This window comes from Emydura macquarii, unplaced genomic scaffold (assembly GCF_026122565.2).
Source record: "Emydura macquarii macquarii isolate MOO-44397 ecotype Brisbane River unplaced genomic scaffold, CSIRO-AGI_Emac_v2 contig_746, whole genome shotgun sequence".
Classification (NCBI taxonomy): Eukaryota; Metazoa; Chordata; order Testudines; family Chelidae; genus Emydura; species Emydura macquarii.
Window position 1 is genome coordinate 1,191,355 of NW_027130883.1, and position 23,959 is coordinate 1,215,313.

The following is a 23,959-nucleotide window of genomic DNA, read 5'->3' on the forward strand; positions in this document are numbered from 1 at the left end:
ATTATTGGCCGTGTCTACCCAGTGGGCTAATGCAGTCTATGGGGGTGTGATTCTACAGTGCACTAAGATGTGCATGAATTAGTCCATTTAGACCCTGCCAGTGCACACTAAAGGTTCCCTGGTGTGCTTTTATGTAGCACTGTTTCAAACAGTGTGTGCCACCAGGGCCTGCAAGGCCCAATTAATGCATAGCGTGCTAGCGCACTTTTGAAATGACACCCCTGTGCAGCGCATTCCTCCACCGTGTAGACAAGCTCTTTGTGCATGTGACCCTCTGGACTGGAAATTCTTCTGTCCTGAAAGAGGCCAGAGAGTGACTCCATCCATCCAGCGCCATGAACTCAGTGAGCCAAGGCTGGGAAATTTACCCCCTGAGCATTGTGGGGGAGTGGGACAGTGTAATCAACTCCAGAGTCTAGGAGGAGCCGCAGTAGTCTGGGCAATGAATCAATGCTAGCCACGCACTGAGAGACTGTGGAAAATGAATCTGAATGAGGTGAGAAATTGTGGTTAGCCACTGGGATGGGCTGCACTGGATTCCTACTAGGGAGAGATGAATAGGGTGGGGGCTGGATGAAGAGACAGAGAAGGCAGAGGTTCTGGAGTCATTGGTGAAGTCAAGATCTCTTAAAGGAACTGACCACATAAAGGGCTCCATGCTCCAGGCCAGTCAGTCACTTTCAGAGGCCTTCACTGTGTTAGTGTCCATGGAAAGCGGACTATAAAGGAGCTTGGCACATGGGGGGCCTCAGAAATGCTACTGTGGGGCAAGTTGTGGGGGCACAAAGCTGAGGTGCATTGAGAACTGGGCGGCCATTTGTCTCCCATTACTCATTTAATTTAAGGGCCCCTTACAGCACCGAATTCTTTGTATAGACTTTTCCCCAAGCTGTCCCCATCTTTGTTTTCTCTGACTCCCCTATTCCTTCTCCATCCTCATGTATTCTCTCTCTCCATTCCCTGTTCCTGCAGACTCTCTTCTCTTTCCCTGTCTTTCCTCTTCTCCAGACAAACACACCGACCTTGGAGAGGCGCCATGGGCAGGTAGATCCCCCTTTCCCTGGATTCTCCCTGCAGCATCAGAATCAGATCCTAACTTCATACATAAGAACACAATCATGTCCCTTCTGTGCCTCAGTTTTCCAATCAGTAACGTGGGGACAGTGACACTGTTCGTTGGAAAGCACTTTGAGATCTATGGATGAAAAGTTCCAAATATTTAGCAGTATTTGCACTGCAGAGAGACTCAACAGGACTGCATGAGAACGTGGAATTCCTCCACCATTTGAGAACATTCCTCAGGCACAGAATTTCTCTCATGGGCCGTTATTTTATAAACTTTTGGTATGTCCTCACTTGGATGCAGCTGAGGTTAAGATAGCTGCAATACCAACCGCCCTGAAAAGGGCAATGAAAATTATTTGAGTTGGTGGATAAAGGAAGAGATTCCTTGTGCCAGAGATAAAAAGAAAGTGACATCATTCAAAAAGAAGAATGAGAGATGTGAGACACAGAGAATGGTAACCTGCCTCCTAAATAGCTACCTCATCGCCTAACACAAGAACAAGTGCACACACGGTGAAATGGAACGGGAAGATATTTAAAAAGGATAAGGAGTTCCTTGTCCCTTTTTCCTTTCATGCACTGGAAATGTGTTCTTAAAATCTCTTTTGGAAGCAGTGGATACACAAGGCTGCCCTGGACAAATGAACATTGTCTGGCCTGTTTGCCTGTGCTTCCAATGCAAACTGAGCAAGGTTACACCAGAGACAATGGAAATATATTTACATCTAAGGGAAACAAAGCATTTACGCCAACCAGAGAGGCAAACTGACCCGAGAAGGGAGACAGCATAGTGTCTGCCCACGCAGCAGGGGAGAAAATCTTTACCTGGGGCTACATTTCAAAGGAAAATTCATTTCCAAGATTCACTGGACTATAAAAAGGGGAGAGAACCCCTCAGTTCTCCACCACTTAAGGGAAACAGGTAGCAGCACCGTCTGAGCCTGTGAACGGTAGAGCTTCTAGGCCTGAAGGGGAGCACTGCTGCTAGCCTGCTGTAAGTCAGAAACTGGTTTAGGCAAAGATTGAGTTTTACTAGAATTAAATTTAGGCACTAGAAAATGAGTTTTTTGCAACGCAAATGAGGTTTGTAATCCTGTTTCTTTTATTTTTGCCTCGTATCACTTAAATCTGTGTTCTTTATTAGTACACATCCTTGCTTTATTACAAAACCATCTCAGTGCTGTGCATTAAAGCGTGGGATCCCAGCTGAGCTAACAGGCTGCTGTTTGCTCTGTCTCCTGAGAGGGAGCAAACTTAACTTCTGTTAGTGACCAGTGAGAGGGACTGGACACTGCAGAAAGATGTCTCAGGAACTGAAGTTCAACCTGCAAGGCAAGGTTTAGAAAGGGAGAGTCTCAAGGAGTTTGTTGATGAGGCAGAAGGACTGGTGTAGCATGGAGCCATCACATAGTTTAAGCTCCAGGAAAGCTTCCTCTTGCTGAGGCAGAGGGGTAACACAGGGGCTGACGGTTTTAGGTTCCCTGAGGAGAGTGTCACAGTGGTGTAGTTGAATGCAGTATTTACACACAGCTTGCTGGTTGACTGACATTACATGTCAAGCACTGGGAAACTAGACTTAAGTGATTCTGAGTAAGAGGTCTAGGAAAAGTGAGAAATGGTTAGAATTTGGTGTTTTCTGTTTATTTCAGGTGAGGAAACAGAACAAATGAGCAACAGCGAAACATCTATGAAATCAGAACTAGCCAGACTGGAGCCTGAACAGAAAGACAAAGGATGTGAACAGCAGCAGTGGGAAGCTGCAATGAGATCCAGAGAGCAGGAGACAGAAAAACAACCAGCAGCAGCACATCAGAGAATGCTGAAAGTGGAAATAGCTAGCCACCAGTGAACCATGGAGGTGAAAGAGAAGCAATGCCAACAGGAGCTCAAACTATGGGAACTAAAACCTCAAGCAGTCATCAGTCCTCCCGAAGGAATACAAGCTATGCTCACCCCCAAAGAATCAGAAGGTACGGAGATACCTTCCTACTTTTGAAAGACTCTGCAAACTGCATAAAATTCCAGAAGACGAGAGGGTTTCCACATTTGTTGCAAAGCTCTCAGGTAAAGCATTAAATGTATTTAATGAAATGGAAATTGACCAGGCTTTGAAATACACTGAATTTTAAAAGGCTGCATTGCAAAGGTTTCAAATGATCCCTGAGGTCCATAGGTTAAGATTTAGAAACATCACACTGTGTGATAAAGTGAGCCACAGAGAATAAGATGTGTGACTTGATGAAAAAATGGGCAAAGAGGCAAGAAGCTGAGACTGATGAATTATTTGATCTCTTTGCCCAGGAACATTTCCTGAACACGTGCTCTGAAGAGATCAGAGAAGCCATTTTGGATAAATCCCTGGCTTCTGTACAGGAAGCAGCAGATCTGGCTATTTCCTATGTACAAGCCAGAGCATCCAGTGAACGTCAGTCACAAAGAGAAGGGCAGAAGCCAGGTGTAGAGGGGACCCTGTTTTACCGCTGGGAAAAGAGAGGGTGGTTGGGAGCCCAGGCACTCACTTTCCCAGAATCAATCCCTCCTGGTAATCACATTGGCAGACCCCCTTCTGCGACAGACGACAGTCCACGAAGGTGTTTCATATGTAACTCCACTGAACACCTGAGGGACAAGTGCCCTGAGCAAAAGGAACCCTGGCCCAACCCACGCCCTGTCCGGCCCAGGTTAGTGCAGCTGTGGTAAACCCAGGACCCGAAGAAGTGCCAGAGAGGTTCCTGATGAATTGTGGACGGTCTGACCCATTGGAGGTTGCTACTGACTTTAGGGTTGCCAAATGAATAGCAAAGAATGCTGAGGTTGGAGGGACGCTGGTGCCCAGATATCTCTGCTCAGAGAGGGCATGGTCAGGGAGACAGACAGGATACCTGGGGGAAAGGCAGAACTCCTGACCTGGGGAAAATTTAAAACCATTTTTCCTTTGGCTAATGTGCACCTGCAGCAGGAAGGGCTAGAAGGTGTTTTGGAAGTTGGTGCATTGGGATACATTCCAGCAGGCATGCTCACAGGTACTGACATATGAGCCACGTCTAAGGCTGGTAACATAGCAATCTGCAGCAAAAAGGAACATTGCTCTGTGATGCAAGGAGGGAATCGTGGAGGCCGAGAAACAGCAAAGGTGGGAGGAGATGGCCCCAGTGCAGGAGGCAGCTCTCAGAGCTGGCAGCCAGCAGGTATTCGCAGCAGAGCAGGTCCAGCCCTACAAAGCTCCAGGGGAGCCATCTCCAGGCTTCCCCGGCTAGGGAAATGGGGAAAGCCTTGTGGTGGTGGAGGGAAGATAGTACAGGGAGTGTACTCAAAAGTGGTGGTGCCTGTTATGCCTCGCGGGGAGCTAATGTTAGCCACACCTGTCCTTCACCAGAGCACCTGGGAATGGAGAGGAGCAGCAACAGTTCCTTATTTTGGACAATGGGAAGAGGACAACCAACTCTCTCCTGCTCCCTCAGAAGTGGAAGCTATTGTTACCTGGCCTGTGCTTTAGACAAAAAGAAGGTTCAGCCTTTCACAGACTTGGTTAACTGTTCCTGATGATCTGTGCATGGATTGAGGGACGTTGTGTCCATGATTGCAGGCTTCTGTAAGATGACAAAACCAAAGTTGCGTGGACAGAGGCTCATCAAGAAGATTCTGATAAAGAAAGTCCTGGCAGAAGAACTGGTCTGGCCAGTCAAGATTTTGACAAAATGTTTGAACTCAATTCAGCTGCATCACTCAGTGGTTTAAGTGTAGTATCAATGCAAATAGGGGGAAAGTAGCAAAGCATCCTCTTGCTTTCTTGAGCAAAAACTGTTCGGCGATGTCAATGACTCTTTCCCATAAATTGTTATTTTATGGGCTACCAACCAACTCAGGCTCTATCTCAACACAAAATTCCAGGTTCTAATTGGCCGTCTAATGGGTTACACAGAACCAAAGGCATCAGCTCCAAACTGCTGTGGTGGAATATGACACTCCATATACATGACACAGAAGTTGTGCCTATTAAAGGGAAAGAAAACACAGCAGCGGATGCCATCTCCAGGAACAAGGGTTCAGACCCGCAACCTCCAGTTCAGCCGCACAGTAAGAGGGGAGGTGTGACCCTAAGAGACCCTTGGTTGCCAACAGGCAAAGGGCATCCAACCCCGCCCATTGTCAGAATATTTAGCCACACAGTGTCTCAGAGGGTCTCTCATAAAAACTGGTGACATGGTGGTCACGACTGTCACTGCATACTGCACAGCCGGATTGTGTATAACGAGTTGTATATGGGCGGGCGCTGGAAATAGGTCCTTAAAATCTGTTTTGGAGGCAGCGGACACACAAGACTGCCTTAGACAAACGAGCGTCGTTTGGCCTGTGTCTCCAATGCAAACTGAGCAAGGTAATGCCAGAGACGCCGGAAATACATTTGCATCTAAGGTAAACAATGCAATGAAGCCAACCGCAGAAGCAAACTAACCAGAGGAGGAGGGAGGCAGCATGGTCTCTGCCCACATAGTAGGGAAGAACATCTCTATGTGGCCCTCACACCAAAGGAAAACACTGCAAATGTTCACTGAACTATGAAAAGTAAGGGAGAGAACCCCCTCAGCTATCCATCACCGAGGGAACATAGGGACAGTATGCCCTGGGCTTCTGAATGGTAGATCCTCTGGGCTTGAAGGGCAGCAGGTTCTGGGAGCCAAGAACTGTTTTAGGCAAAGATCTGGTTTGCTAGAATTCAGTTTTAGGCACTAGAAAGCATATTATTTTTATTTTGTTTGTAACCCTTTTCTATCTCTTATTCCTGCCTGGTATCACTTCAATCTGTTCTTTATTAATAAGCGGATTGTTATTACAAAACCATCTCAGTGCTGTGCAGTAAAGTGTGGGACCTTAGCTGAGCTGACAGGTAGGTGCGGGCTCTGTCTCTTTGGAGGGAGCAACAGTTTCTGAGAGCATCCCGTGAGAGGGACTGGACTCTGCAGAGATATGCGACTGGGGGGCACTGTGGGATACCTGCAAAGCAAGGTTTAGACTGGCAGAATCTCAAGGCATTTGTGGGTGAGGCAGACAGACTGGGATGGCAAGGAGCTGCCATGTACTTGAAGTGCCAGCAAAGCTCTCTCTTGCTGAGGTGGAGGAGTAACACAGGGGCTTGTGGTTCTGGGTTCCCTGAGGAGAGCATCACAAAGCCCTTCAGCACAAACCCGTTCTCTCCCCTTGCTGCAGTTCTGACCCCTGCCAGCTGGGGTTGGCTAGAGACAGGAAAGCATTAGGTTCCTCTGGCTGGAGAAGGGTGAAGACTGCAGGGTCTGCTATGAGGGCACTGGGCACCAACAGAGCCTGGGGTGCCAGCTGCCTCCTTGCCCATCTCCCACGAAGGTGGGTCCATTGGAACAAAGATCAGGCTGGTGTGTGCCATCCTAAGGGTCAAAGCCAGCACTGTCCCAAGTGCCCTGTACTGCTGGGAGCTGGGATTCAAGTTTAAGCCCACCTGCTCTGGTGGAGGTGTCCTCCGCCTCATCACAGAGACAACCACCATGCTGGCAGCAGAGCAAGGCTAAGTACTAAGGGTCGGCAGGCTGCTGCTTGGCCAGCGGAGATACAGCTGAAGAGTTTGTTCCAGAGCGACAGCGACAGCCAGCACAGACCCATGGGCTCTCTCTGCCCATGCTCCGCACACACCGGGCCCGCAGCTCTGCGCATTGCTTTATTGAGACCAACCTGAGAAATGAAGGAGAAATAGAGGGCTTGGGGACGTTGTATCAAAAAGCTATTGGAGGAGGAAAGACTCCTTGGAAAGTCCAGTGATGAGACGCCAGCTGCCCTGGCTCAGCGCAGGCCCTGCTGCATCCAGCTCCTAGCACCCCCAGGCAGCCGGCCCAGCGCCCCTCAGGTCCTGTCCAAGGCCTCACTGCTGGGGGCACTGCTGCGAGCGTGGGCTCAATGCCAGCGGCTCTGGGAAGGAGCGAGGCCCAGAGGGCTGAGCGGGAGGTCGTCACCTTCTGCCTGGTGCTGCCGACGCTACCGCTGAACATCGTGTGGGCTCCTCGGCGGTGGGCCATGGACAGCTGCTCGCCAGGCACTTGGGCTTCAGGAGAGCTGCAGGGAGGGGCAGAGTGAGAACAGGAGTCATCCAGTCCAGCCCGTCACCCCACGCACCGGGCACTGGGGTCAGGTAACGAGCACGTCCCTGTTCATCCTGCTCAGAGCCCCGCATCCACCTGTCATTGAGCACATCTCGGGGGGGGGGTGCTACCAACTCTTCCCTGGGAAGACGCAGCGGAGGAGGCAGTCAAGCAGGCAGAGCGCTGGCCTGGCCTCCAGCTGCCTGTGGCATCACACAGGTGCATCTGCACCTGGACGCCAGCACCAATGCGGAGAAGGCAGAATGGGCCCTGGCAGGGCTTGGCCCACCCCAGAGCTCAGCACTGAGCAGAGAGCAGCATTCACCCCAGAGATGGAGGCCACAGTCAGGGCCTTGGGGAAGTGAATATACACTGCTAGGGACACAGGAAATTCCTCCGACCCCCTGACTTGGCAGGGCCCTGCCCAGACCAAGCAGAGAAGAGGGGGCCTGGAAACCTGCCCAGTCACTGCAACATCAGCACTTGCCCCTGGGAGGCAGAGGCAGGCCCTTGTGCCCTCACCTCCCACCCCACAGCCAGCCCCCAAGCCAGGGGACAGCCCTGTTTGCTAGCAGTAGCCACAGGTCTCTGATATCCACCAGGCCCAGCCCCGCATACAAAGGGGCTGAGCACCCACAGCTCAGCGGGCCCCACAGAGGCACCCAATGACCAAGGCCAGAGTCCATCACAGCCTCGTCCTGCAGGGAAACCTGCATCTCCGCTGAGAGCTGGGCAGGAGTCCCCGGCTCTCTCTGGCCAGGTCGTACCAGGGGTCAGACTGGGTGATAGGAATGGTCCCAACTCACCAGAAAAACCACGCAGTCCCTCCCAGCATGGATGATGCCTGCCAGCAGCAGGGCGAGCAGCCAGGAGTGAGAGGGGGCAGGGTTAGCACAGACCCAGGGGGAGGAGGGCAGGGGGAGCTCTGAGCCTGCCGTTGCCCATCCCTCCCTCGGTGGGTGGGTCGGGCCCAAGTGCCATGGGGATGGGCATACGCAGCCACCAGGCAGAGAGGGACTCTGGGAGAGGAGGGACACGATGAGCCAGACACTGGGCAAAGGGGTAGAGGGTACGGCAAGGAACTGACTCAGTTGTGACAGGCAGGAAGTCAACGGGGTAGATACCGGGAACTTCCACATCTGATCCTTGGCAACCTCGTGCCCCAGTGTACTCCCACCAACCAGGGCAGGGCAGGGCAGGGCACCAGGGCAGCTGTTCATCCAGCCGGGCACTTACATGTGTCTGGCGGGGCACGGCCATGCCAGGGCTCTCGGAGGTGCCCCAGGGCAGTTTGGTTGTCAGTGGCCTCCTCTCGTTCAGGATCCGCGAGATGGTGCCCAGGGCCTCGGCCAAGGCCTGCAGGTGGGCGCCGCTCAGCCCATACAGGGTGGAAGCTGTGCAACAAACACACTGCATGAATGCCGCCCTGCAGCTGGGGACAGCGCCCAGCCTCCCGCCTGCTCCACCCACCACCTGGGATAGCAGCCCACTACTGCCGTCTGCTGATGGGAACTAGCCCTTCCCTCACCCACCCACTGGGATAACAGCAGTGACCCTAGGTCTCTACAGGCTGCGCCAGTGACTGACTTTGGCACGGAGGCACGGGGCTCAATTCATCCCAAGGACACAGTCCCAGCATGGGCCCAATCCCCAGAGGTGTTGCCCCTTTCCTCCCCTGGCCCAAGGAGCCTCTGCTCAGCCCCCATAGGACCAGCCCCACAGGTGCAGCAAGCAGGCCATAGATTGTGCCAATGTAGCCCCTGATGGCAGCATCTGATTCACGGACCGAGCACCAAGGCCTCCCCCCATAGCCATGGCTCCCCCCAGCCAGCCAGAGCCTACCTTGGGTGATTCTCAGCTCCTCCCGCGCAGCGTCCAGCTCGGCCCGCAGCACCGTGCAGCCCAGGCAGCGGGGCCGGGCCCCCGGGCAGGCCACGCCACCCCCCAGCACTCTGTCTGCACTGCCCTCTCCGTCCCACGGGGAGTCCAGGGACGTCTCCAGGGCATCACCAAGTGAGGGGCCGTCCAGCTCTGGGGATGCGCGGCTGACACTCCTGCGCTGGGTGCTGCAGGCCCTGTCACCCTTAGAGACGGTGCACTCTGGGGGCACGAGGCCAGTGGGCACCTGCTGCTCACACGGGGGGTGGGGCACAGGCAGCTGTGTGGCCCCATTCTGAGCCTCTGAGATGCCACTGCCCCCTTCTGTGGTGGCTCTGTACTGGGCCACACCATCTGTCCCCAGGCGCCCTCCCGGGCCAGCACCGCATGGCTGAGTTGCCTTTCCAGCTGCTGGATGTGGCGCTGGGGCAGGATTCTCTTCCGGTCGTTGCAAGTCCCTGGTGCTCTGTAGTGGCTCTAAGCCATTCTCCACTTGCTGGCCCTGCGCGGAGGCCTCTTTGTCGCACCAGGGTTGGGGTGCAGATGGTTCGATCGTCCCTGGGCTCAGTCTCTGCTCCAGCAGGGCACATGGCGTGGCACCTGGGGGAACAAATCACCAAGAGTTACTGCTCGAGAGAACCAGGGCCCAGTTTGGGGAAACGGGCTGAGCTGAGCACCTGAGAGCCAAGTTAATCCTGGCTGCACCCAGACTCCCTGGGACCTAGGGCCAGTCATGGAGGGTCTCTGGCTTTACCTCTTTAACTGGGATGAGAGCATGCCCCTGCTTCATGGACGGGTGAACACAGGAACCCTCAGCTGACACCCCGATGTCACAGCAAACAGGCACTTGGACATTCCCCCCATGTTGATAAGAGGAGGCACCAGGTGAGAGCTCGCCCCGACATATCCGGATGAAGGGCGCACAAACAGAGCCCCCCCGCCTCTCGGGAGGTGTCCACGGCACACTCAGCTCCATAGGGAGTGAGGACAGCCAGACACAAGCCTCACTGCCCCGGCCCTGGCTACACATCAGTCTCAGCACAGCAACACCCGCTGCCGGCTGTCCCGAAGCAGAGGAATACTTTGGATGCTGTGGAAACGCCCAGCCCGTGGAGGGTAACTAATGCATCTCCTGTTAGTCCTCCCTGGTGCCTAACCCAGCTGAGCCCCCAGAAATCAGCCCTGCGCTGGAGCCAACCCGGCACTTCAGAGACAGCCAGACCCGATGCCCGGGAAAGGAGCCCTCACCCAATAAGCCGCCGCTCCAGCCGTTCTCCAGCCCGCCGGCCCTCTGGGGTGCCTTGGGCCGCCCGGCTAGCAAGGCCCGTGGAGCCTCACCAATGTCCCTGGCCCTTTCCTGGGCTGGCACCAGCGCCTGAAACAAGAAGTGTCCCTGCTCAGTGCCCGCTGGTCCAAGCACTGTCCCTGGCATCACACAGGCCCATGCTGCAGGGCACAGCTGGCAGCAACAGGGGCCGCACAATGTCACCTGTGCTGTGGACTGGGCACAGGGCAAGTGTTCCTCCTGGTACCATCACCCTTCAAATCACCCTGCTCCCACGAGGTGATGCCAGAGCAATACACAGGATCCCACGTGCTCACCTGAGGCTGCCACCTGGGCTCCTGCGGGATGAGCTGGAAATCCTCTGCCAGGGCCACAGCCTCCTGGCCGCTCTTCGGGCCACGCGCCCGCACCCAGCTCTGCATTTCTTCAGGCAGGAGGCTCAGGAACTGCTCCAGAACCAGCAGCTCTTGCATCTGCTCCTTGCTGCGGGTCTCTGGCTGCAGCCAGTGCTGGGAAAGTTCCCACAGGCGGCCGTAAACCTCCCGGGGCCCCTCTGCCTCTTGGTAGTGGAAGGCCCTGAAGCGCTGGCGCTGGGTCTCCGTGTCATGGCGGTGCAGGACGGCTCCCTTCACCTTGGCACCATCACCAGCCTCACTGGCAGCCAGGCTGGCCTGGGCCTGTTGAGTTTCCCCGCTGACATGGGGCAGGAGTCGAGCTCTTCCCAACCCTCTGGGCCCCTGGCAGGCATCAGTCACTCGTCTGGAGGAGGTGAGATCGTGCTCAATGCCCCCCTCTTCTCCATCTCCCCGTGGGGGCAGGGGCAGGTGGGGGCCTGGCAGCCCCTCCCGACACCGCTCCCCCCATGGCTGCTGCCCGTTCAGCGGCTGCTGTGGCACCAGCCAGCGCAGGATCTCGTCTGCCGTCCAGTATTGCACGGCGGGGGGCGCTTTCCCCGCTCGCTCCAGGGCCCCCGGGGGGGCAGGGCCGGCCGCCTCAGCCTCCTGCCCCTTGGCCTGTGTTCGCACGACCTGCTCCAGCAGAGCCTGGAACTGGAGCCCAGCTCCGGCTCCCTCCCGCGCCACTGGCTCTGGCTCCTGCAGGGTGGGTGGGGGCTGCACCAAGGCCCCCACCATCTCCAGCTGCTTCTGGAAGAGCTTCTCCAGGAGCTGGGCCTGGAACTCCCGGTCCTCACGTCGCATCTCCCGGTCATGCTGGATGAACTCAGCCAGGCTCTGCCTCTCCTCTGCCCGCCAGGCACCCGTTCGCCGTGCCCGCTTGAGCTCCAGCTGGCTGCGCCCGTGCTTCTGGCTGGGAACCCGTGGCGTCTCCAGTGGCCCGTCCTCCCGTACCTTGCGCTTCCTGGCCCGGAGATGCATGAGCCGGTCCAGTGCCGAGACCAGCTTCCGGGAGGCCGGCTGAGGCTCCGCCGATGCTGATGGTGAAGGGTCTGGGGAGAACAACAATGCAGAGTGAGGGCCTATGGCACAGCGGCCTGGCACAACCCCCATTGCACCGGTACTTCCCACCCCCTGCAGGTCTGCCAGAGAAACTAGAACTCCTCCAGGCAACAGGCCAGGATCCCACACAGAGACCCTGCACTACCATGGAAGTGCAGAAGGGTCTCTGCTGACTCCCCACAGCCAGTGACCATTCACCAACAACAGGGGCTTACCGGGCTGGGGCGGCAGCTCGTCCGCAGATGCCTCCTCCTCCTTCACCTGCACCCGCACAGCCTGCACCTCGCCAAGTTGGTCCTGTGCCTCAGGAACCACATAGCCGAGCTCATCACATCCCCAGCTCTCAGAGGCCTGGGTCCCCCAATGGTCGGAGGCTGGTGCCGCCCAGCTCTCCGAGGCAGCCATGCCCTCCTGCCGGTCCACAGCACCAGAGCCCTCACCACCCTCTGCCAGGAGGCTGGAACGAGTGCTGATGCAACGCTGCATGATCTGGTCCATCTCATCGTAGAAGGGGCAGCGCATGGGTGGCCTCCCAGCTGCGTTGTTCTCCTTGGCCTTCCGATAAGCCACCTTCAGAGCTTTCATCTTCTCCCGGCACTGGTCCCCAGTGCGGTAGATGCCCAGCTTGGACAGGCGCTGAGAGATGCCGTCATAGACCACCCTGTTCCTGCCATGGGAACCCAGGTCGTGCACAGCAGCTGCCTCCGCCCAGTAGGAGATGAGAACCATGACGTGGTCAGCCGGCCAGCTCGCTGCCCGCTCCGGGGGCCGGTCCCTACGCATCGCACCAGGTGGGGCGGGAATCACTCAGCAGCTGGCACCACACGGAGCTGGCTGCTATGGAAGCAGCTTGCACCCAGCGGGGATAAGAGGGTCTGTGCTAGTAACATGCACACCAGGGAAAAGCAGGGGTATGTGCTAGTAACACGTAGACCTGGGGGGGATAAGACAGTATGTGCTGGTAATGCATACACTGTGGGGGCGAGGGGGACATACTGGTAACACATACACCCGGGGGTACAGGGCCAGACACGTGCCCAGGGATGGGGGAAATGTGCTGGTAACCTGGGGGCTCCAGACAACCCACCTTGGGCACCACCAGGCAACCACAGGGGAATGTCTGCAGACACCGTGGCACTGAGGGACAGAACTCAGAGGCCTATCAGCCCTGCTGGCGACCCATGAAGCTGCCCTGATCGAGGCCAGGGAAGGCGAAAGCGGAGACTTGAACCCTGAGCCAGCCCTGTCCTGCCTGCAAACCTGGGAGCCTGCGCTTGGCTGCACCCCGCCAGCTGCGCCCTCAGCCAAGCAGGAGGAGCTGGAACCAGGCCACAGCTCCCCGCCCAGACACACAGCCTGCGCTCAGGGAACCCTACCGACGGCACGTCCTGCTGGGCCAGGCAAGGAGACGGCAGCCCAGGCCAAGGGCAGGGAGCGCTTCCTCTCCCCCAACGCTGCGTCCTCCTAGAGAAGAGACGGAAACACCCGGGGGTCAGCACGGGACACGCAGGGCATAGCTAGAACGGCTGGGGCAGTGCCTCCCCCACTGCCTGCCCCCCACCACACACACTCCTCCGACCCCCTGCCCCCACCACAGACAGCCCCACCCCTGTCCCCCACCAGACACCCCTCCGACCCCCTGCCCCCACCGCAGACCCCCCCCACCTGACACCCCTCGCACCCCCACCCCGCAGCCCCACTTCCCCGCCCCAATGCAAAGCCGCCCCCTCCCCACCCCGACCCATGAGCCCCGCTCCTTGCACGAACCGGACCAGCCCGTACCCAGCGGCGGCAGGGGTGGTGGGGGGTGCCCTAGACGCCGGGGACAGGGCTCGCCCAACCCACGGCAGCGGGGGGGGGTGGGGGGTGAGGAGGGGGGTCGCAGGCCTATTGGCTGCTGGTGGGAGGTGAGGGCGCGGGACAAAAGCAATGCCAGCCCACCCACTGCATGACAGGGGAACCTGTCCAATCCCTTCCCAGAGATTGCTCATTGACAGGTCTTTCTGCCAATCGGAAATAGGATTACCGCTCGTGACGAAGAGGGGGAATCAACCAATCGCTACCCGCACTTCACTCGAGGTTCAGCCTATCACTGAGCCCCAGTTTACATTGACAGATGTCATGGCCATTCGCTAGTCCCTTCCTCCCCGATTGGCTGCCCGTACAGCCAATAGACGCTCAAGTTCCTCTCTGACTGACAGGCTGACCAGGCAATGGAGGGGCGGCCTCCTGGCTTTGGCGGCTGTTGCCGGGCACTTCCTGAGAAGGCACCGCCTCCAAGCGACCTCCTCCCCCCACGCGGGGCCCTGGCTGGCAACGGTAGGTGGGTCTTTCTTGCCCCCACTTTGCGCTCCGGGTGGGCATCGGGGGGGGGAGGGGCTTGGTACCGATCCCTAGGGGCTATTCGCTCCCCCCCCTGCGCGAGCCACAGGGGCCGGCCGTTCGCCCCCCTCCCCCCCCCCTCCCCCCGCCCTGCGCGAGCCACAGGGACCGGCCGTTCGCCCCCCTCCCCCCGCCCTGCGCGAGCCACAGGGACCGGCCGTTCGCCGCCCCCCCCCCCCCCTGCGCGACCAGGGACCGGCCGTTCGCCCCCCCCCCCCCCCCCCCGCCATCTCTTTGAATGTCCCCCCGGGCCGGACTGGAGAAGGTCCCGCTTGGTCTATGGGCTCCCCCAGCCCTAGGCCGCTCTGTGCTCCCTGGCGCCGGCTCTGCCTGTGGCTCCCTCCCTGAGGTGCTGCTGGGCTCTGCACTTGGGGCAGGCACCCCGGCCTCCTTCTCCTGGCGCGGGCCTGGCGCCCTGGCTCCGTGGGGCAGGCCCGGCAGGCAGGGCTCAGTCCTACCCAAGTGCCCATGGACAGCGCCGGGCAGAGGCTATGTGGCAGCGCTCCCTCTGCCCCTCTCGGGTTGGGTCAGGCCTCTGACCTCCCAGCGAGTTCGGGGCTGGAGCCAGAGCCACCTGGGGTGCAATGGAGTCACTGCTGGGCCCGTTCCCTGCGGAGAACAGCCCCTCGCCATGCTGCCTGGCACCGTGCAGAACTCCCCTCGCTGCCTGGCGCTATGAGCCCCCAGGGCCTGGGCTCAGCTTAGCCTTACCCAGCAAGGGAGCCGTGCTCAGGCACCACCTCACTGCAAAAAGCTCAGCTCCTCTGTGTCAGAGCAAAGGGTGGAACTCCGGGGGCAGGAGGGGAAAGCAATGGTCCTGCGGGGACCCATGGCACTGGGAAGATGGAGCCCCCCATGGGATTTGGAGCATGCTCACCTGAGGCTGTTCTGGGAGCTGGGATTTCGGGTATGGATCTGTCTGGGCTGGGGACAGGGCACTGGGTTACGGGCAGGAGAGATCATACCTTTTCTTGGCCCAGCTGCTGCAGGTGAGAGGACAAGCTGGGCGCTGCCTGAGCTCCCCAACCCACAAAGCTTCTGCCCTGCGGAGGACCTCACCAGCTTGGCTTCTTGCCCTGCAGCATATGGCCCAGTAAAAACTATCCCCTCCCTGCCACATATGGCTGATGTGCTGGGACCCAAATGGCTGTACCTGAGGGGGTGGGCAGGTAGCTGGGCGAGTGGAGCCCACAAGTGACAGTGGCTGCACTGATCATATCTCTTGCTCCATACAGGACACTCATTTCTGCCACGATCCATTCTCCACGGCGCTGACACCGATGGAAACGTCTCCAGGGCTGATACCACCCTGTGGATCAGGAGTCACCAGCCCCTCCCCAGGGAATCTCCTGTGTCTGGTGTCAGGAGAGGTAGGATGTGCCCGGTGCCAGTCCCTTAGCCATGGGCCGTGAGGACCCCAGGACCAACCTGCACAGTTTGTGACACCTGGAAGAAGGGCAGAGAGTGCAGGCCCAGGAGCCTGGCTTGGCCAGATCGTGGTGTGTCACGCAGTGAGGTCCCTGTGTTGGGCTGGTGCTGGGCACTGGAGTCTTTTCCCGGAGATCCTCCACTAGTCCAGTCCCCTTCTGCTGCAATGCGCCGGGACAAGCCTCAGGAGCGGGCGGCCAGCTGGCCAGCCGACCACATCAAGGTGCTGATTGCCTTGTGGGCAGAGGCAGCCACCACGCACGACCTCAGCTCGCGTGGCAGGAACAGGGTGGTCTATGACGGCATCTCCCAGCGCCTGGCCGAGCTGGGCATCTACCGCACCGGCGATCAGTGTCGGGAGAAGATGAAAGGCCTCAAGGTGACTTATCGCAAGGCCAAGGAGAACAATGCGGCTGGGAGGCCACCCATGCGCTGCCCCTTCTACGAGGAGATGGACCAGATCATGCAGCGCTGTGATAGCACCCGCTCCAGCCTCCTGGCAGAGAGCGGAGAGGGACCCGGTGCTGCGGACAGGCAGGAGGGAACAGCTGCCTCGGAGAGCTGGGGGGCACCAGCCTTTGAGACCTGGGATTCCCAGGCTACTGCTGCCTTTGAGCACTGGGAGTCCCAGGCCTCAGCCTCTGACCATTGGGGGTCCCAGGCTGCTGCCTCAGAGAGCCAAGGGGCTGAGGAGCTGGGCTATGTGCTCCCCGAGGCGCAGGCCCCGCTGGGCGAGGTGCAGACTGTGCAGGTGCAGGTGAAGGAGGAGGAGGCATCTGCGGACGAGCTACCGCCTGAGCCTGGTAAGCCCCCATGGTTGGTGAGGGGTTGTTGGGAAGTGCCACACTGGGAACCCAGCCTGGCCCGGCCCCTGGAGTCACAGCCACCCCAGAATCTTGCTGCCATGGCAAGCAGCAGTTGGGACACAGCTGTGGCTGCTCCATGGGGGGGGAGGGGGGGGGGGAAGGAGGGAGACAGTGACAGCTGCTGTGCTGGGCACACGTCCTTGTTCTAGCTGGCCCTGTGCCTGCAGATGAGCTGGAGCACGAACTGTCATGGGCTGGTGCAGCTGAGCCCTGCTGCCCTGGAGGCGCCCGGCCCAGGGGACTCCATACAGGGGGTTGGGGTAACCTCACTGCCATTGGCTAGCCTGACTCTCTTGCGGTGCTGTCTACAGGGGCCCTCCCCCAGAGTGCTCGGTCATGTCCTCTGAGATGGACTCAATCCCCTGCAGCCAGGGGCTGGGAAGGGAAGCCTCAGGCCTCCCAAAGAGGATCCCTGAGAGGCCCTGTTATATTAATTTGGATGGAACAAATGGGCTTGGGTGGTGGGACTGATAACATGGCCCTGTCACCAGCCAATGCCAAGCGGCCGTGTAGTGGTTCAGGGTTCCCAGTGCAGAGCTCTGCTGAGCCTAGTGGCAAACAGCCCAGGGAATTCACACCAGTGGGGAGACATGGGGGAGAGATCACAGAACAAAACCTAGAGCAGCTGAAGATTTAAATGGACTGGTTCTGCAAACCCACTGGCATCCAAATTCTGCCAAGGCTTCATCTTGGAGAGGGGGTGTTGGCATGAGGCCCTTAGACCATCAGGCAGCCCTTTGGGGAGCTCCTGGAACCCACCAGTGTCCAATTGTGGCCAAGGCTCCTTCCCGAAGAGGGGGTGTTTTTGGGAGGCCCTTGTCCCATCCGACAGCCATTGGGGGCTTGTGGAACTCAGCCAGGAGTTGTGCAATTACTTTCCCTCCCCCTGATAAATAGACACAGGGCGAGGGGTGGATCTAAGCTGACGAAGATGGGGGAATTCGGCTTTTGCTGATGTGCTCGTGACACCAGCAGCAGGTCAGTTGCAGACGGCTGAGCTGGGTGGGTGGACCAGCCACCACAGCTGTTCTCCAGCCTCTGGCTCATGCCCCTGGTGTGGGATGTCATCTGGCTGCTCTCAACAGGTCCCTCCTTCCCCATCCTTTGTAGACTGACCGAGCTGGGTGGGCCATCTCACACTGCCAGGCTGACGTGCGTGTGGTTGGGCTCAGAATTGGATCCAAGGCAGAGTAGGGGTATGACTAGTGGGGGATGGGAAGAGATACGAGCAAGGGGAAGACACACAAGACACTGCGCTCTATCAGTCCAAGGTCCAGCAGTGCTGTTCAGATGTCCCCACGGGCATGCTGAGATCTGGGCTGCTCTGAGGACCCCTGAGGTACACCAGTGGAGGGCAGAGTCTCTGGGGTGAAGCCTTTCCCTAGGAAATCCTCAGGGGTCCATGTTTTTGCTCCCCCAAAGTCTCTTTGAACAGGCCTTGAAGGGGGGATGAGCGGAACAGAGCCACTCATCACCCTGGCACCAATTAACCTTGGCATTTCAATGCCGCTGAATTACTGTCCAGTTCCAGCCTCCTCCCAGAGCTCACTCCCTGTGGGACTCTTTCTGTTGGCACTGATCCAGCCTGGCCATGCCTCTCCTGCCCCAACCATTGTCACTCAGCATTCCAGGGCCTGGCACGCTTTGGGAACTAGCCCTGGCAAAGGATTCACGTGCACAGCCCTCGGGGAAGGCCCATCCAGACTGTGCCTGGTGTCTGGTGCTGCCTTCCTCTGCCTGCCCACCGGGAGAAGCTTTCCTGGATTTCCCTCTCCTTGTGCTGGGCACCATTGTCTTCAGCTGAGGGTATCTCTGTGCCTCTATTTCCATGCATGATCCCTATAGTTCCCCCAGCCTGACTGAGATCAGGGGCCCAGCTCCCCTGCTGCTTGGAGCTGTACAGAAAAGGGAGCAGCAGGGGTTGGGCCAGGCCAGGTGTAGCGCACCACAGGCCCTCCCTCTGCACTGTCGTTCTTCCCAGACCCTTCCCCGTCAGTGTCAGTGGAGCCCCAGCCGGCCTCTCGGAAGCTGGTCTCGGCACTGGACCGGCTCGTGCATCTCCGGGCCAGGAAGCGCAAGGTACGGGAGGACGGGCCACTGGAGACGCCACGGGTTCCCAGCCAGAAGCATGGGCGCAGCCAGCTGGAGCTCAAGCGGGCAAGGCGAACGGGTGCCTGGCGGGCAGAGGAGAGGCAGAGCCTGGCTGAGTTCATCCAGCATGACCGGGAGATGCGACGTGAGGACCGGGAGTTCCAGGCCCAGCTCCTGGAGAAGCTCTTCCAGAAGCAGCTGGAGATGGTGGGGGCCTTGGTGCAGCCCCCACCCACCCTGCAGGAGCCAGAGCCGGTGACGCGGGAGGGAGCCGGAGCTGGGCTTCAGTTCCAGGCTCTGCTGGAGCAGACTGTACGAACACAGGCCAAGGGGCAGGAGGCTGAGGCAGCCGGCCCTGCCCCCCCGGGGGCCCTGGAGCGAGCGGGGAAAGTGCCCCCCACCGTGCAGTACTGGACGGCAGACGAGATCCTGCGCTGGCTGGTGCCACAGCAGCCGCTGAACGGACAGCAGCCATGGGGGGAGCGGTGTCGGGAGGGGCTGCCAGGCCCCCACCCGCCCCTTGCCCCACGGGGAGATGGAGAAGGGGGGGGCATTGAGCACGATCTCACCTCCTCCAGACGAGTGACTGATGCTTGCCAGGGGCCCAGAGGTCTGAAGGGAGCCCGACTCCTGCCCCCCCTCGGCGGGGAAGCTCAACAGGCCCAGGCCAGTCTGTATGCCAGTGAGGCTGGTGATGGTGCCAAGGTGAAGGGAGCCATCCTGCACCGCCACGAAACAGAGACGCAGCGCCAGTGCTTCAGGGCCTTCCGCTACCAGGAGGCCAAGGGTCCCCGGGAGGTTTACGGCCGCCTGTGGGAACTTTCCCAGCACTGGCTGCAGCCAGAGACCCGCACCAAGGAGCAGATGCAAGAGCTGCTGGTTCTGGAGCAGTTCCTGAGCCTCCTGCCTGAAGAAATGCAGAGCTGGGTGCGGGAGCGTGGCCCGAAGAGCGGCCAGGATGCTGTGGCCCTGGCAGAGGATTTCCAGCTCATCCCGCAGGAGCCCAGGTGGCAGCCTCAGGTGAGCACGTGGGATCCTGTGTATTGCCCTGGCATCGCCCCGTGGGAGCACAGTGATTTTGAAGGGTGATGGTACTAGGTGGAACACTTGCCCTGTGCCCAGTCCACAGCACAGGTTACATTGTGCGGCCCCTGTTGCTGCCAGCTGTGCCCTTCAGCATGGGCCTGTGCAACGCCAGGGACAGTGCTTGGACCAGCGGGCACTGAGCAGGGACATTTCTTGTTTCAGGCGCTGGTGCCAGCCCAGGAAAGGGCCAGGGACATCAGTGTGGCACAGCGGGCCCTGTTGGCCGAGCGGCAGAGGGCACCCCAGAGGATCGGCAGGCAGGAAAACGGCTGGAGCAGCAGCTTGTTAGGTGAGGCCTCCTTCTCCCAGTATCAGATGCAGCTGTCTCTGAAGCTTTGGGTGGGCCGCAGCATGGGGCTGGTCTCAGGTTTCTGGGGGTCAGCCAGGGTAGGCTCCGGGGGGGGACTAATGGAAGATACACCCGTCCCTTAAGGGGTGACTCGGTGCCCACAGAACCCAAAGTGCCCCTCTGCCCCGGGACAGCCAGTAGCGGGTCTTACTGCGCTGATGCTGATGGCCCTGGAGTGTAGGCAGGGAGGGCATATGGTCCCGCTCACTTCTGGAGCCCGGAGCCATGGCAACTGTGGCAGCTATGGCAGGAAAGTCCTGTTCAGCTCGGCATCCACAGCTGACACATGCACAGGTGGGTCATACGGGGCTGGAGCATGCTGGGGGAGAGGAGAGTGACTTTATGCCTGCCAGGGCCTCGTCTTTCCAGCGAGCTCGTGTCTGGTGTTAAGGTCCCAAGGGCTCCTGCATTTACCCTTCCATGAGGCAGGGCCATGCTCTCATCCCCATTACAGAGCCGAGGCCAGGGACCCTCCATGACTGGCCCAGAATCCCAGGAGATCTGGGCACAGCCAGGATGAACCCAACTCCCTGGTGCCCAGCCCCTTCACCTCCAGAAGGGGCCCTGGCTCCCTCAAGCAGTAACTCTTGGTGATTTATTCCCCGAGGTGCCACGCCATGCACCCTGCTGATGGAGAGACCAAGCTCGGGGGCAATTGAGCCGGCTGCGCCCCAGCCCCAGTGCGACAAAGAGGGCTGTGCGCAGGGAGCGCAAGTGGAGAATGGCTTAGAGCTACTGAAGAGCACCGGGGGCCTGCAGCGAGCGGAGGAGAATGCTGCCCCAGTGCCACGTCCAGCAGCTGGAAAGACGACTGAGTTATATGGTGCTGGCCCGGGGGGGCACATGGGGACGGATGGCATGCCACAGGTTAGAGCCACCACGCAAGGGGGCAGCAGCGTCTCAGAGGCTCAGAATGGGGTCTCCCCAATGGCCACACAGCTGCCTGTGACCCACGCCCCGTGTGAGCAGCAGATGCCCATTGGCCTCGTGCCGCCAGAGCGCACCGGCTCTAAGGGTAACAGGGCCTGCAGCCCCCAGCACAGGAATGTCGGCCATGTGTCCCCGGAGCTGGACGGCCCCTCACTTGATGATGCCCTGGAGACATCCCTGGACTCCCCGTGGGACGGAGAGGGCAGTGCAGACAGAGCACCAGAGGGCGGCGCGGCCTGCCCGGGGGCACGGCCTTGCTGCCTGGGTTGCACGGTGCTGCGGGCTGAGCTGGATGCTGCGCGGGAGGAGCTGAGAATCACCCAAGGTAGGCTCTGGCCAGCTTGGGGCCCATGGGTCCAAGGCTGCCATCGGGCTGCTCTGTCACCAGCCAGGTCCTGACGGCAGCAAACAAATCCCAGAGGGGCTCAGCGTCTGCAGGCCTATTTGTTGGGCCTGGCTAGGGAGAGGCAGCACCTCTGTGGATCAGGCCCCAGTTGGTGCTGTGGCCAGCGTGAGGGAGTGAATCAGTGCCAAAGGCCCAGCCATGGGTCCCTGAGCTCAGGGATTTTCTCCTTGGGGGCAGGGAGCATCACTGGGGTAGCCTGTAGAGACCCAGAATCACTGTCCCAAGTTGGCACATGCACGAATGGAGTAACTCCATCAACAAGCAGCAGTATCAGGGAGTTATCCCAGTGGCTGGGCCGGGCATAGTGGGCTCTGTGTTGGTTCCCATCAGTAGGTGTCAGTAACAAGCTGTTATCCCAGGGGCTGGGCTGGGAAAGGGCTGGTTAGCATCATCTGGTGGCAGTAGTGGGCTGTTATTCCAATGGCTTGGGAGGATGCTTTGTTGGTTCCCATCAGCAGGCAGCAGTAGAGGACTGTAATCCCAGGGTCTGGGTGGTGCAGGTAGGGGGCTGCGTGCTGCGGGGCGTGATCCATGCAGCATATTTATTGTGCAGCTTCCACCCTGTACGGTCTGAGTGGCGCCCATCTGCAGGGCTTGGCCGAGGCCCTGGGCACCATCTCACACATCCTGAACGAGAGGAGGCCACCGACAACCAAGCCGCCATGGGGTGCAGCTGAGAGCCCCAGCATGGCCGTGCCCCACCAGACACACGTAAGTGCCCGCTCAGACAAACAGCCACTCTGGTGCCCTGCCCGGAGGGAGTGCTCTGGAGCGTGAGGCTGCCAGAGGTCAGGCTGCACAGATCTGCCATGGGTCAGCCTGGCAGAGGGCGCTGCGGTGAACAGACTGCTGTCTTGGCTTAGACCTCAGCTCCCCCATCTCAGCCACGGGGCTCCCACTCTAGGCCACAGCATCACTAGCCACTGCACAGCCTGGGGAGCCTTCTGCATGCTGTCCTTCAGAGGGCCATGGCGGTGCCACAGCAACACGCCCCTCCAGGCGCATTGAGGGGGCCCAGGAGGCTCCCAAAGCCACTAGGCATCTGCCCAGCCCATGCTGCCAAGGAACTAGAGACTTTTCTTCAGGCAGAAAATTCTCCCGTCCCATCCCAAGAGCTATTGACTTCCTCTGCCAGGGAGACCCCCAGCAGCACAGACTGGTTCCGCCCAGAAACGCGCTCAATGACAGGTGGATGCGGGGCTCTGAGCGTGATGACTGGGGACGCGCTCGTTACCTGACCCCAGTGTCCAGCCCGGGGCGTGGCATGCTGAACTGGACTGGACAACTCCTGTTCTCACTCTGCCCTTCCCTGCAGCTCTCCTGAAGCCCACGTGCCTGGCGAGCAGCTGACCAGTGCCCACCACCGAGGAGCCCACATGATGTCTAGCAGCAGCATTGGCAGCACCAGGCAGAAGGTAACGACCTCCCGCTCAGCCCTCTGGGCCTTGCTCCTCCCCAGATCCACTGGCATCGAGCCCACACTCGCAGCAGTGCCTGCAGCAGCAAGGCTTTGGACAGGACCTGAGGGGCGCTGGGCCGGCTGCCTGGGGGTGCTAGGAGCTGGATGCAGCAGGGCCTGCGCTGAGCCAGTGCAGTTGGCGTCTCATCACTGGACTTTCCAAGGAGCCTTTCCTCCTCCAGTAGCTTTTTGATACAACGTCCCCAAGCCCTCTATTTCCCCTTCATTTCTCAGGTTGGTCTCAATAAAGCAATGTGCAGAGCTCCGGGCCTGGGGACATGCGGGGTCTGCAAATGGGAGAAAGTGTCTGTGTCGGGGAGTCCTGAGTGCGCCGTGGCTCATTCCGATCTCCCAGGGGATGGCAGGGCAGGGCCTCAGCACCCAGCATGCTTTTCTGGGCACCCTCCTGGGGTGGGAGGCCCCCAGCCCCAGGTGCCCAGCGCTAGCCCCACTGGCTGCAGGAGGGAGCCTCTGGCTGGGCTACCTTTCAGGAGTGGGGAGACGTGCCTGTGTCCGGTTAGTTCAAGCCAGAGAAGGTTCAGGGGTGACTTGAACTCTACGTTCTACGTAGGGAAAAGCTCTTTAGTAATGAGTTCTGCAGGCTGGCCGAGAAAGGCCCAACACCATCCTAGGGAAAGTTGAAGCAGGCCTGGAAATAAGACGTCACTTTTAACGTGAGAGCAATGAACCAAGGGAACGGTTTCCCAAGGGCCGTGGTGGCTCCTCCATCACTGGCAATTTTTAAATTACAAGGGGTTGTTTTTCTAAATACTCTGCTCTAGGAATGGTGTCGGGGCCTTTCTCTGACGTGAGCTGTGCTGCAGGTCAGAATCACTGATCACAGTCGACCCTTCTGGTCTTGGCAGTGATGAACCCAATGGTGTAGGGGCTGGGATTGAAGCACAGTCAGTAGAGGGCATTGTCCTCTGTTGCCTTCCCCCCCCTGCAATTACATGGACTCCTCACCCGTCCATGCTACCCCTTGCTTGGGCACCAAGTCCTCACACAAGCCTTCTGAGTTAAGCAGTGACACCTCTCATTGTCTCTCAGTACTGTGTTTTTGAAAGCTAAGGAGCAGGACACTATGTGAGCTGGGAGGCTGGGCAACCCTTCCGGCAGCACCGCCAGGGTGTCTCATTGAATGTGAGAAAAGTTGTAAAAATGGGATCC

The 23,959-nt window shown here is 58.9% G+C and overlaps 2 protein-coding genes across 5 annotated transcripts; one reads left to right on the plus strand and one right to left on the minus strand.

Annotated features, from left to right (window-relative positions):
• Positions 1–429: 429 nt before the first annotated feature.
• Positions 430–13,655, minus strand: LOC137149409 (uncharacterized). 2 transcript variants are annotated; one of them, XM_067542932.1, is made up of 8 exons: positions 13,575–13,655; positions 13,169–13,256; positions 12,008–12,726; positions 10,653–11,782; positions 10,299–10,425; positions 9,015–9,650; positions 8,409–8,566; positions 430–7,146 (listed from the first exon to the last, which is right to left on the minus strand). In XM_067542932.1, exons 3-8 carry the CDS (start codon positions 12,573–12,575, stop codon positions 7,138–7,140), a joined length of 2,628 nt encoding a protein of 875 aa, XP_067399033.1. In that variant the 5' UTR covers positions 12,576–12,726; positions 13,169–13,256; positions 13,575–13,655; the 3' UTR covers positions 430–7,137. The 2 variants fall into 2 exon arrangements, with proteins under 2 accessions (XP_067399033.1, XP_067399032.1); XM_067542931.1 differs by having other exon boundaries at positions 13,053–13,256.
• Positions 13,656–14,043: 388 nt separating this feature from the next.
• Positions 14,044–23,498, plus strand: LOC137149408 (uncharacterized). Of its 3 annotated transcripts, none has more exons than XM_067542930.1 (7): positions 14,044–14,115; positions 15,410–16,405; positions 18,450–19,579; positions 19,808–19,934; positions 20,602–21,249; positions 21,884–22,041; positions 22,646–23,498. In XM_067542930.1, the coding sequence occupies exons 2-7, from the start codon at positions 15,769–15,771 to the stop codon at positions 22,652–22,654; spliced, it is 2,709 nt and encodes a 902-aa protein (XP_067399031.1). In that variant the 5' UTR covers positions 14,044–14,115; positions 15,410–15,768; the 3' UTR covers positions 22,655–23,498. The 3 variants fall into 3 exon arrangements, with proteins under 3 accessions (XP_067399031.1, XP_067399029.1, XP_067399030.1); XM_067542928.1 differs by having other exon boundaries at positions 14,057–14,111; XM_067542929.1 differs by lacking the exon at positions 14,044–14,115 and adding an exon at positions 14,571–15,081.
• The last annotated feature ends 461 nt before the right edge of the window (positions 23,499–23,959 follow it).

What these genes read in the sequence shown, in the direction of transcription:
- LOC137149409 (XM_067542932.1), bottom strand. Translation starts at nt 12,575, where the DNA reads ATGCGTAGGGACCGGCCCCCGGAGCGGGCAGCGAGCTGGCCGGCTGAC. An exon ending in CGAGCTGCCGCCCCAGCCCG is followed by an intron (nt 11,783 to 12,007) that starts GTAAGCCCCTGT and finishes TGTTCTCCCCAG; the next exon opens with ACCCTTCACCATCAGCATCG. An exon ending in CTGGAGCGGCGGCTTATTGG is followed by an intron (nt 9,651 to 10,298) that starts GTGAGGGCTCCT and finishes TTGTTCCCCCAG; the next exon opens with GTGCCACGCCATGTGCCCTG.
- LOC137149408 (XM_067542930.1), top strand. Translation starts at nt 15,769, where the DNA reads ATGCGCCGGGACAAGCCTCAGGAGCGGGCGGCCAGCTGGCCAGCCGAC. An exon ending in CGAGCTACCGCCTGAGCCTG is followed by an intron (nt 16,406 to 18,449) that starts GTAAGCCCCCAT and finishes CGTTCTTCCCAG; the next exon opens with ACCCTTCCCCGTCAGTGTCA. An exon ending in GGAGCTGAGAATCACCCAAG is followed by an intron (nt 21,250 to 21,883) that starts GTAGGCTCTGGC and finishes TTTATTGTGCAG; the next exon opens with CTTCCACCCTGTACGGTCTG.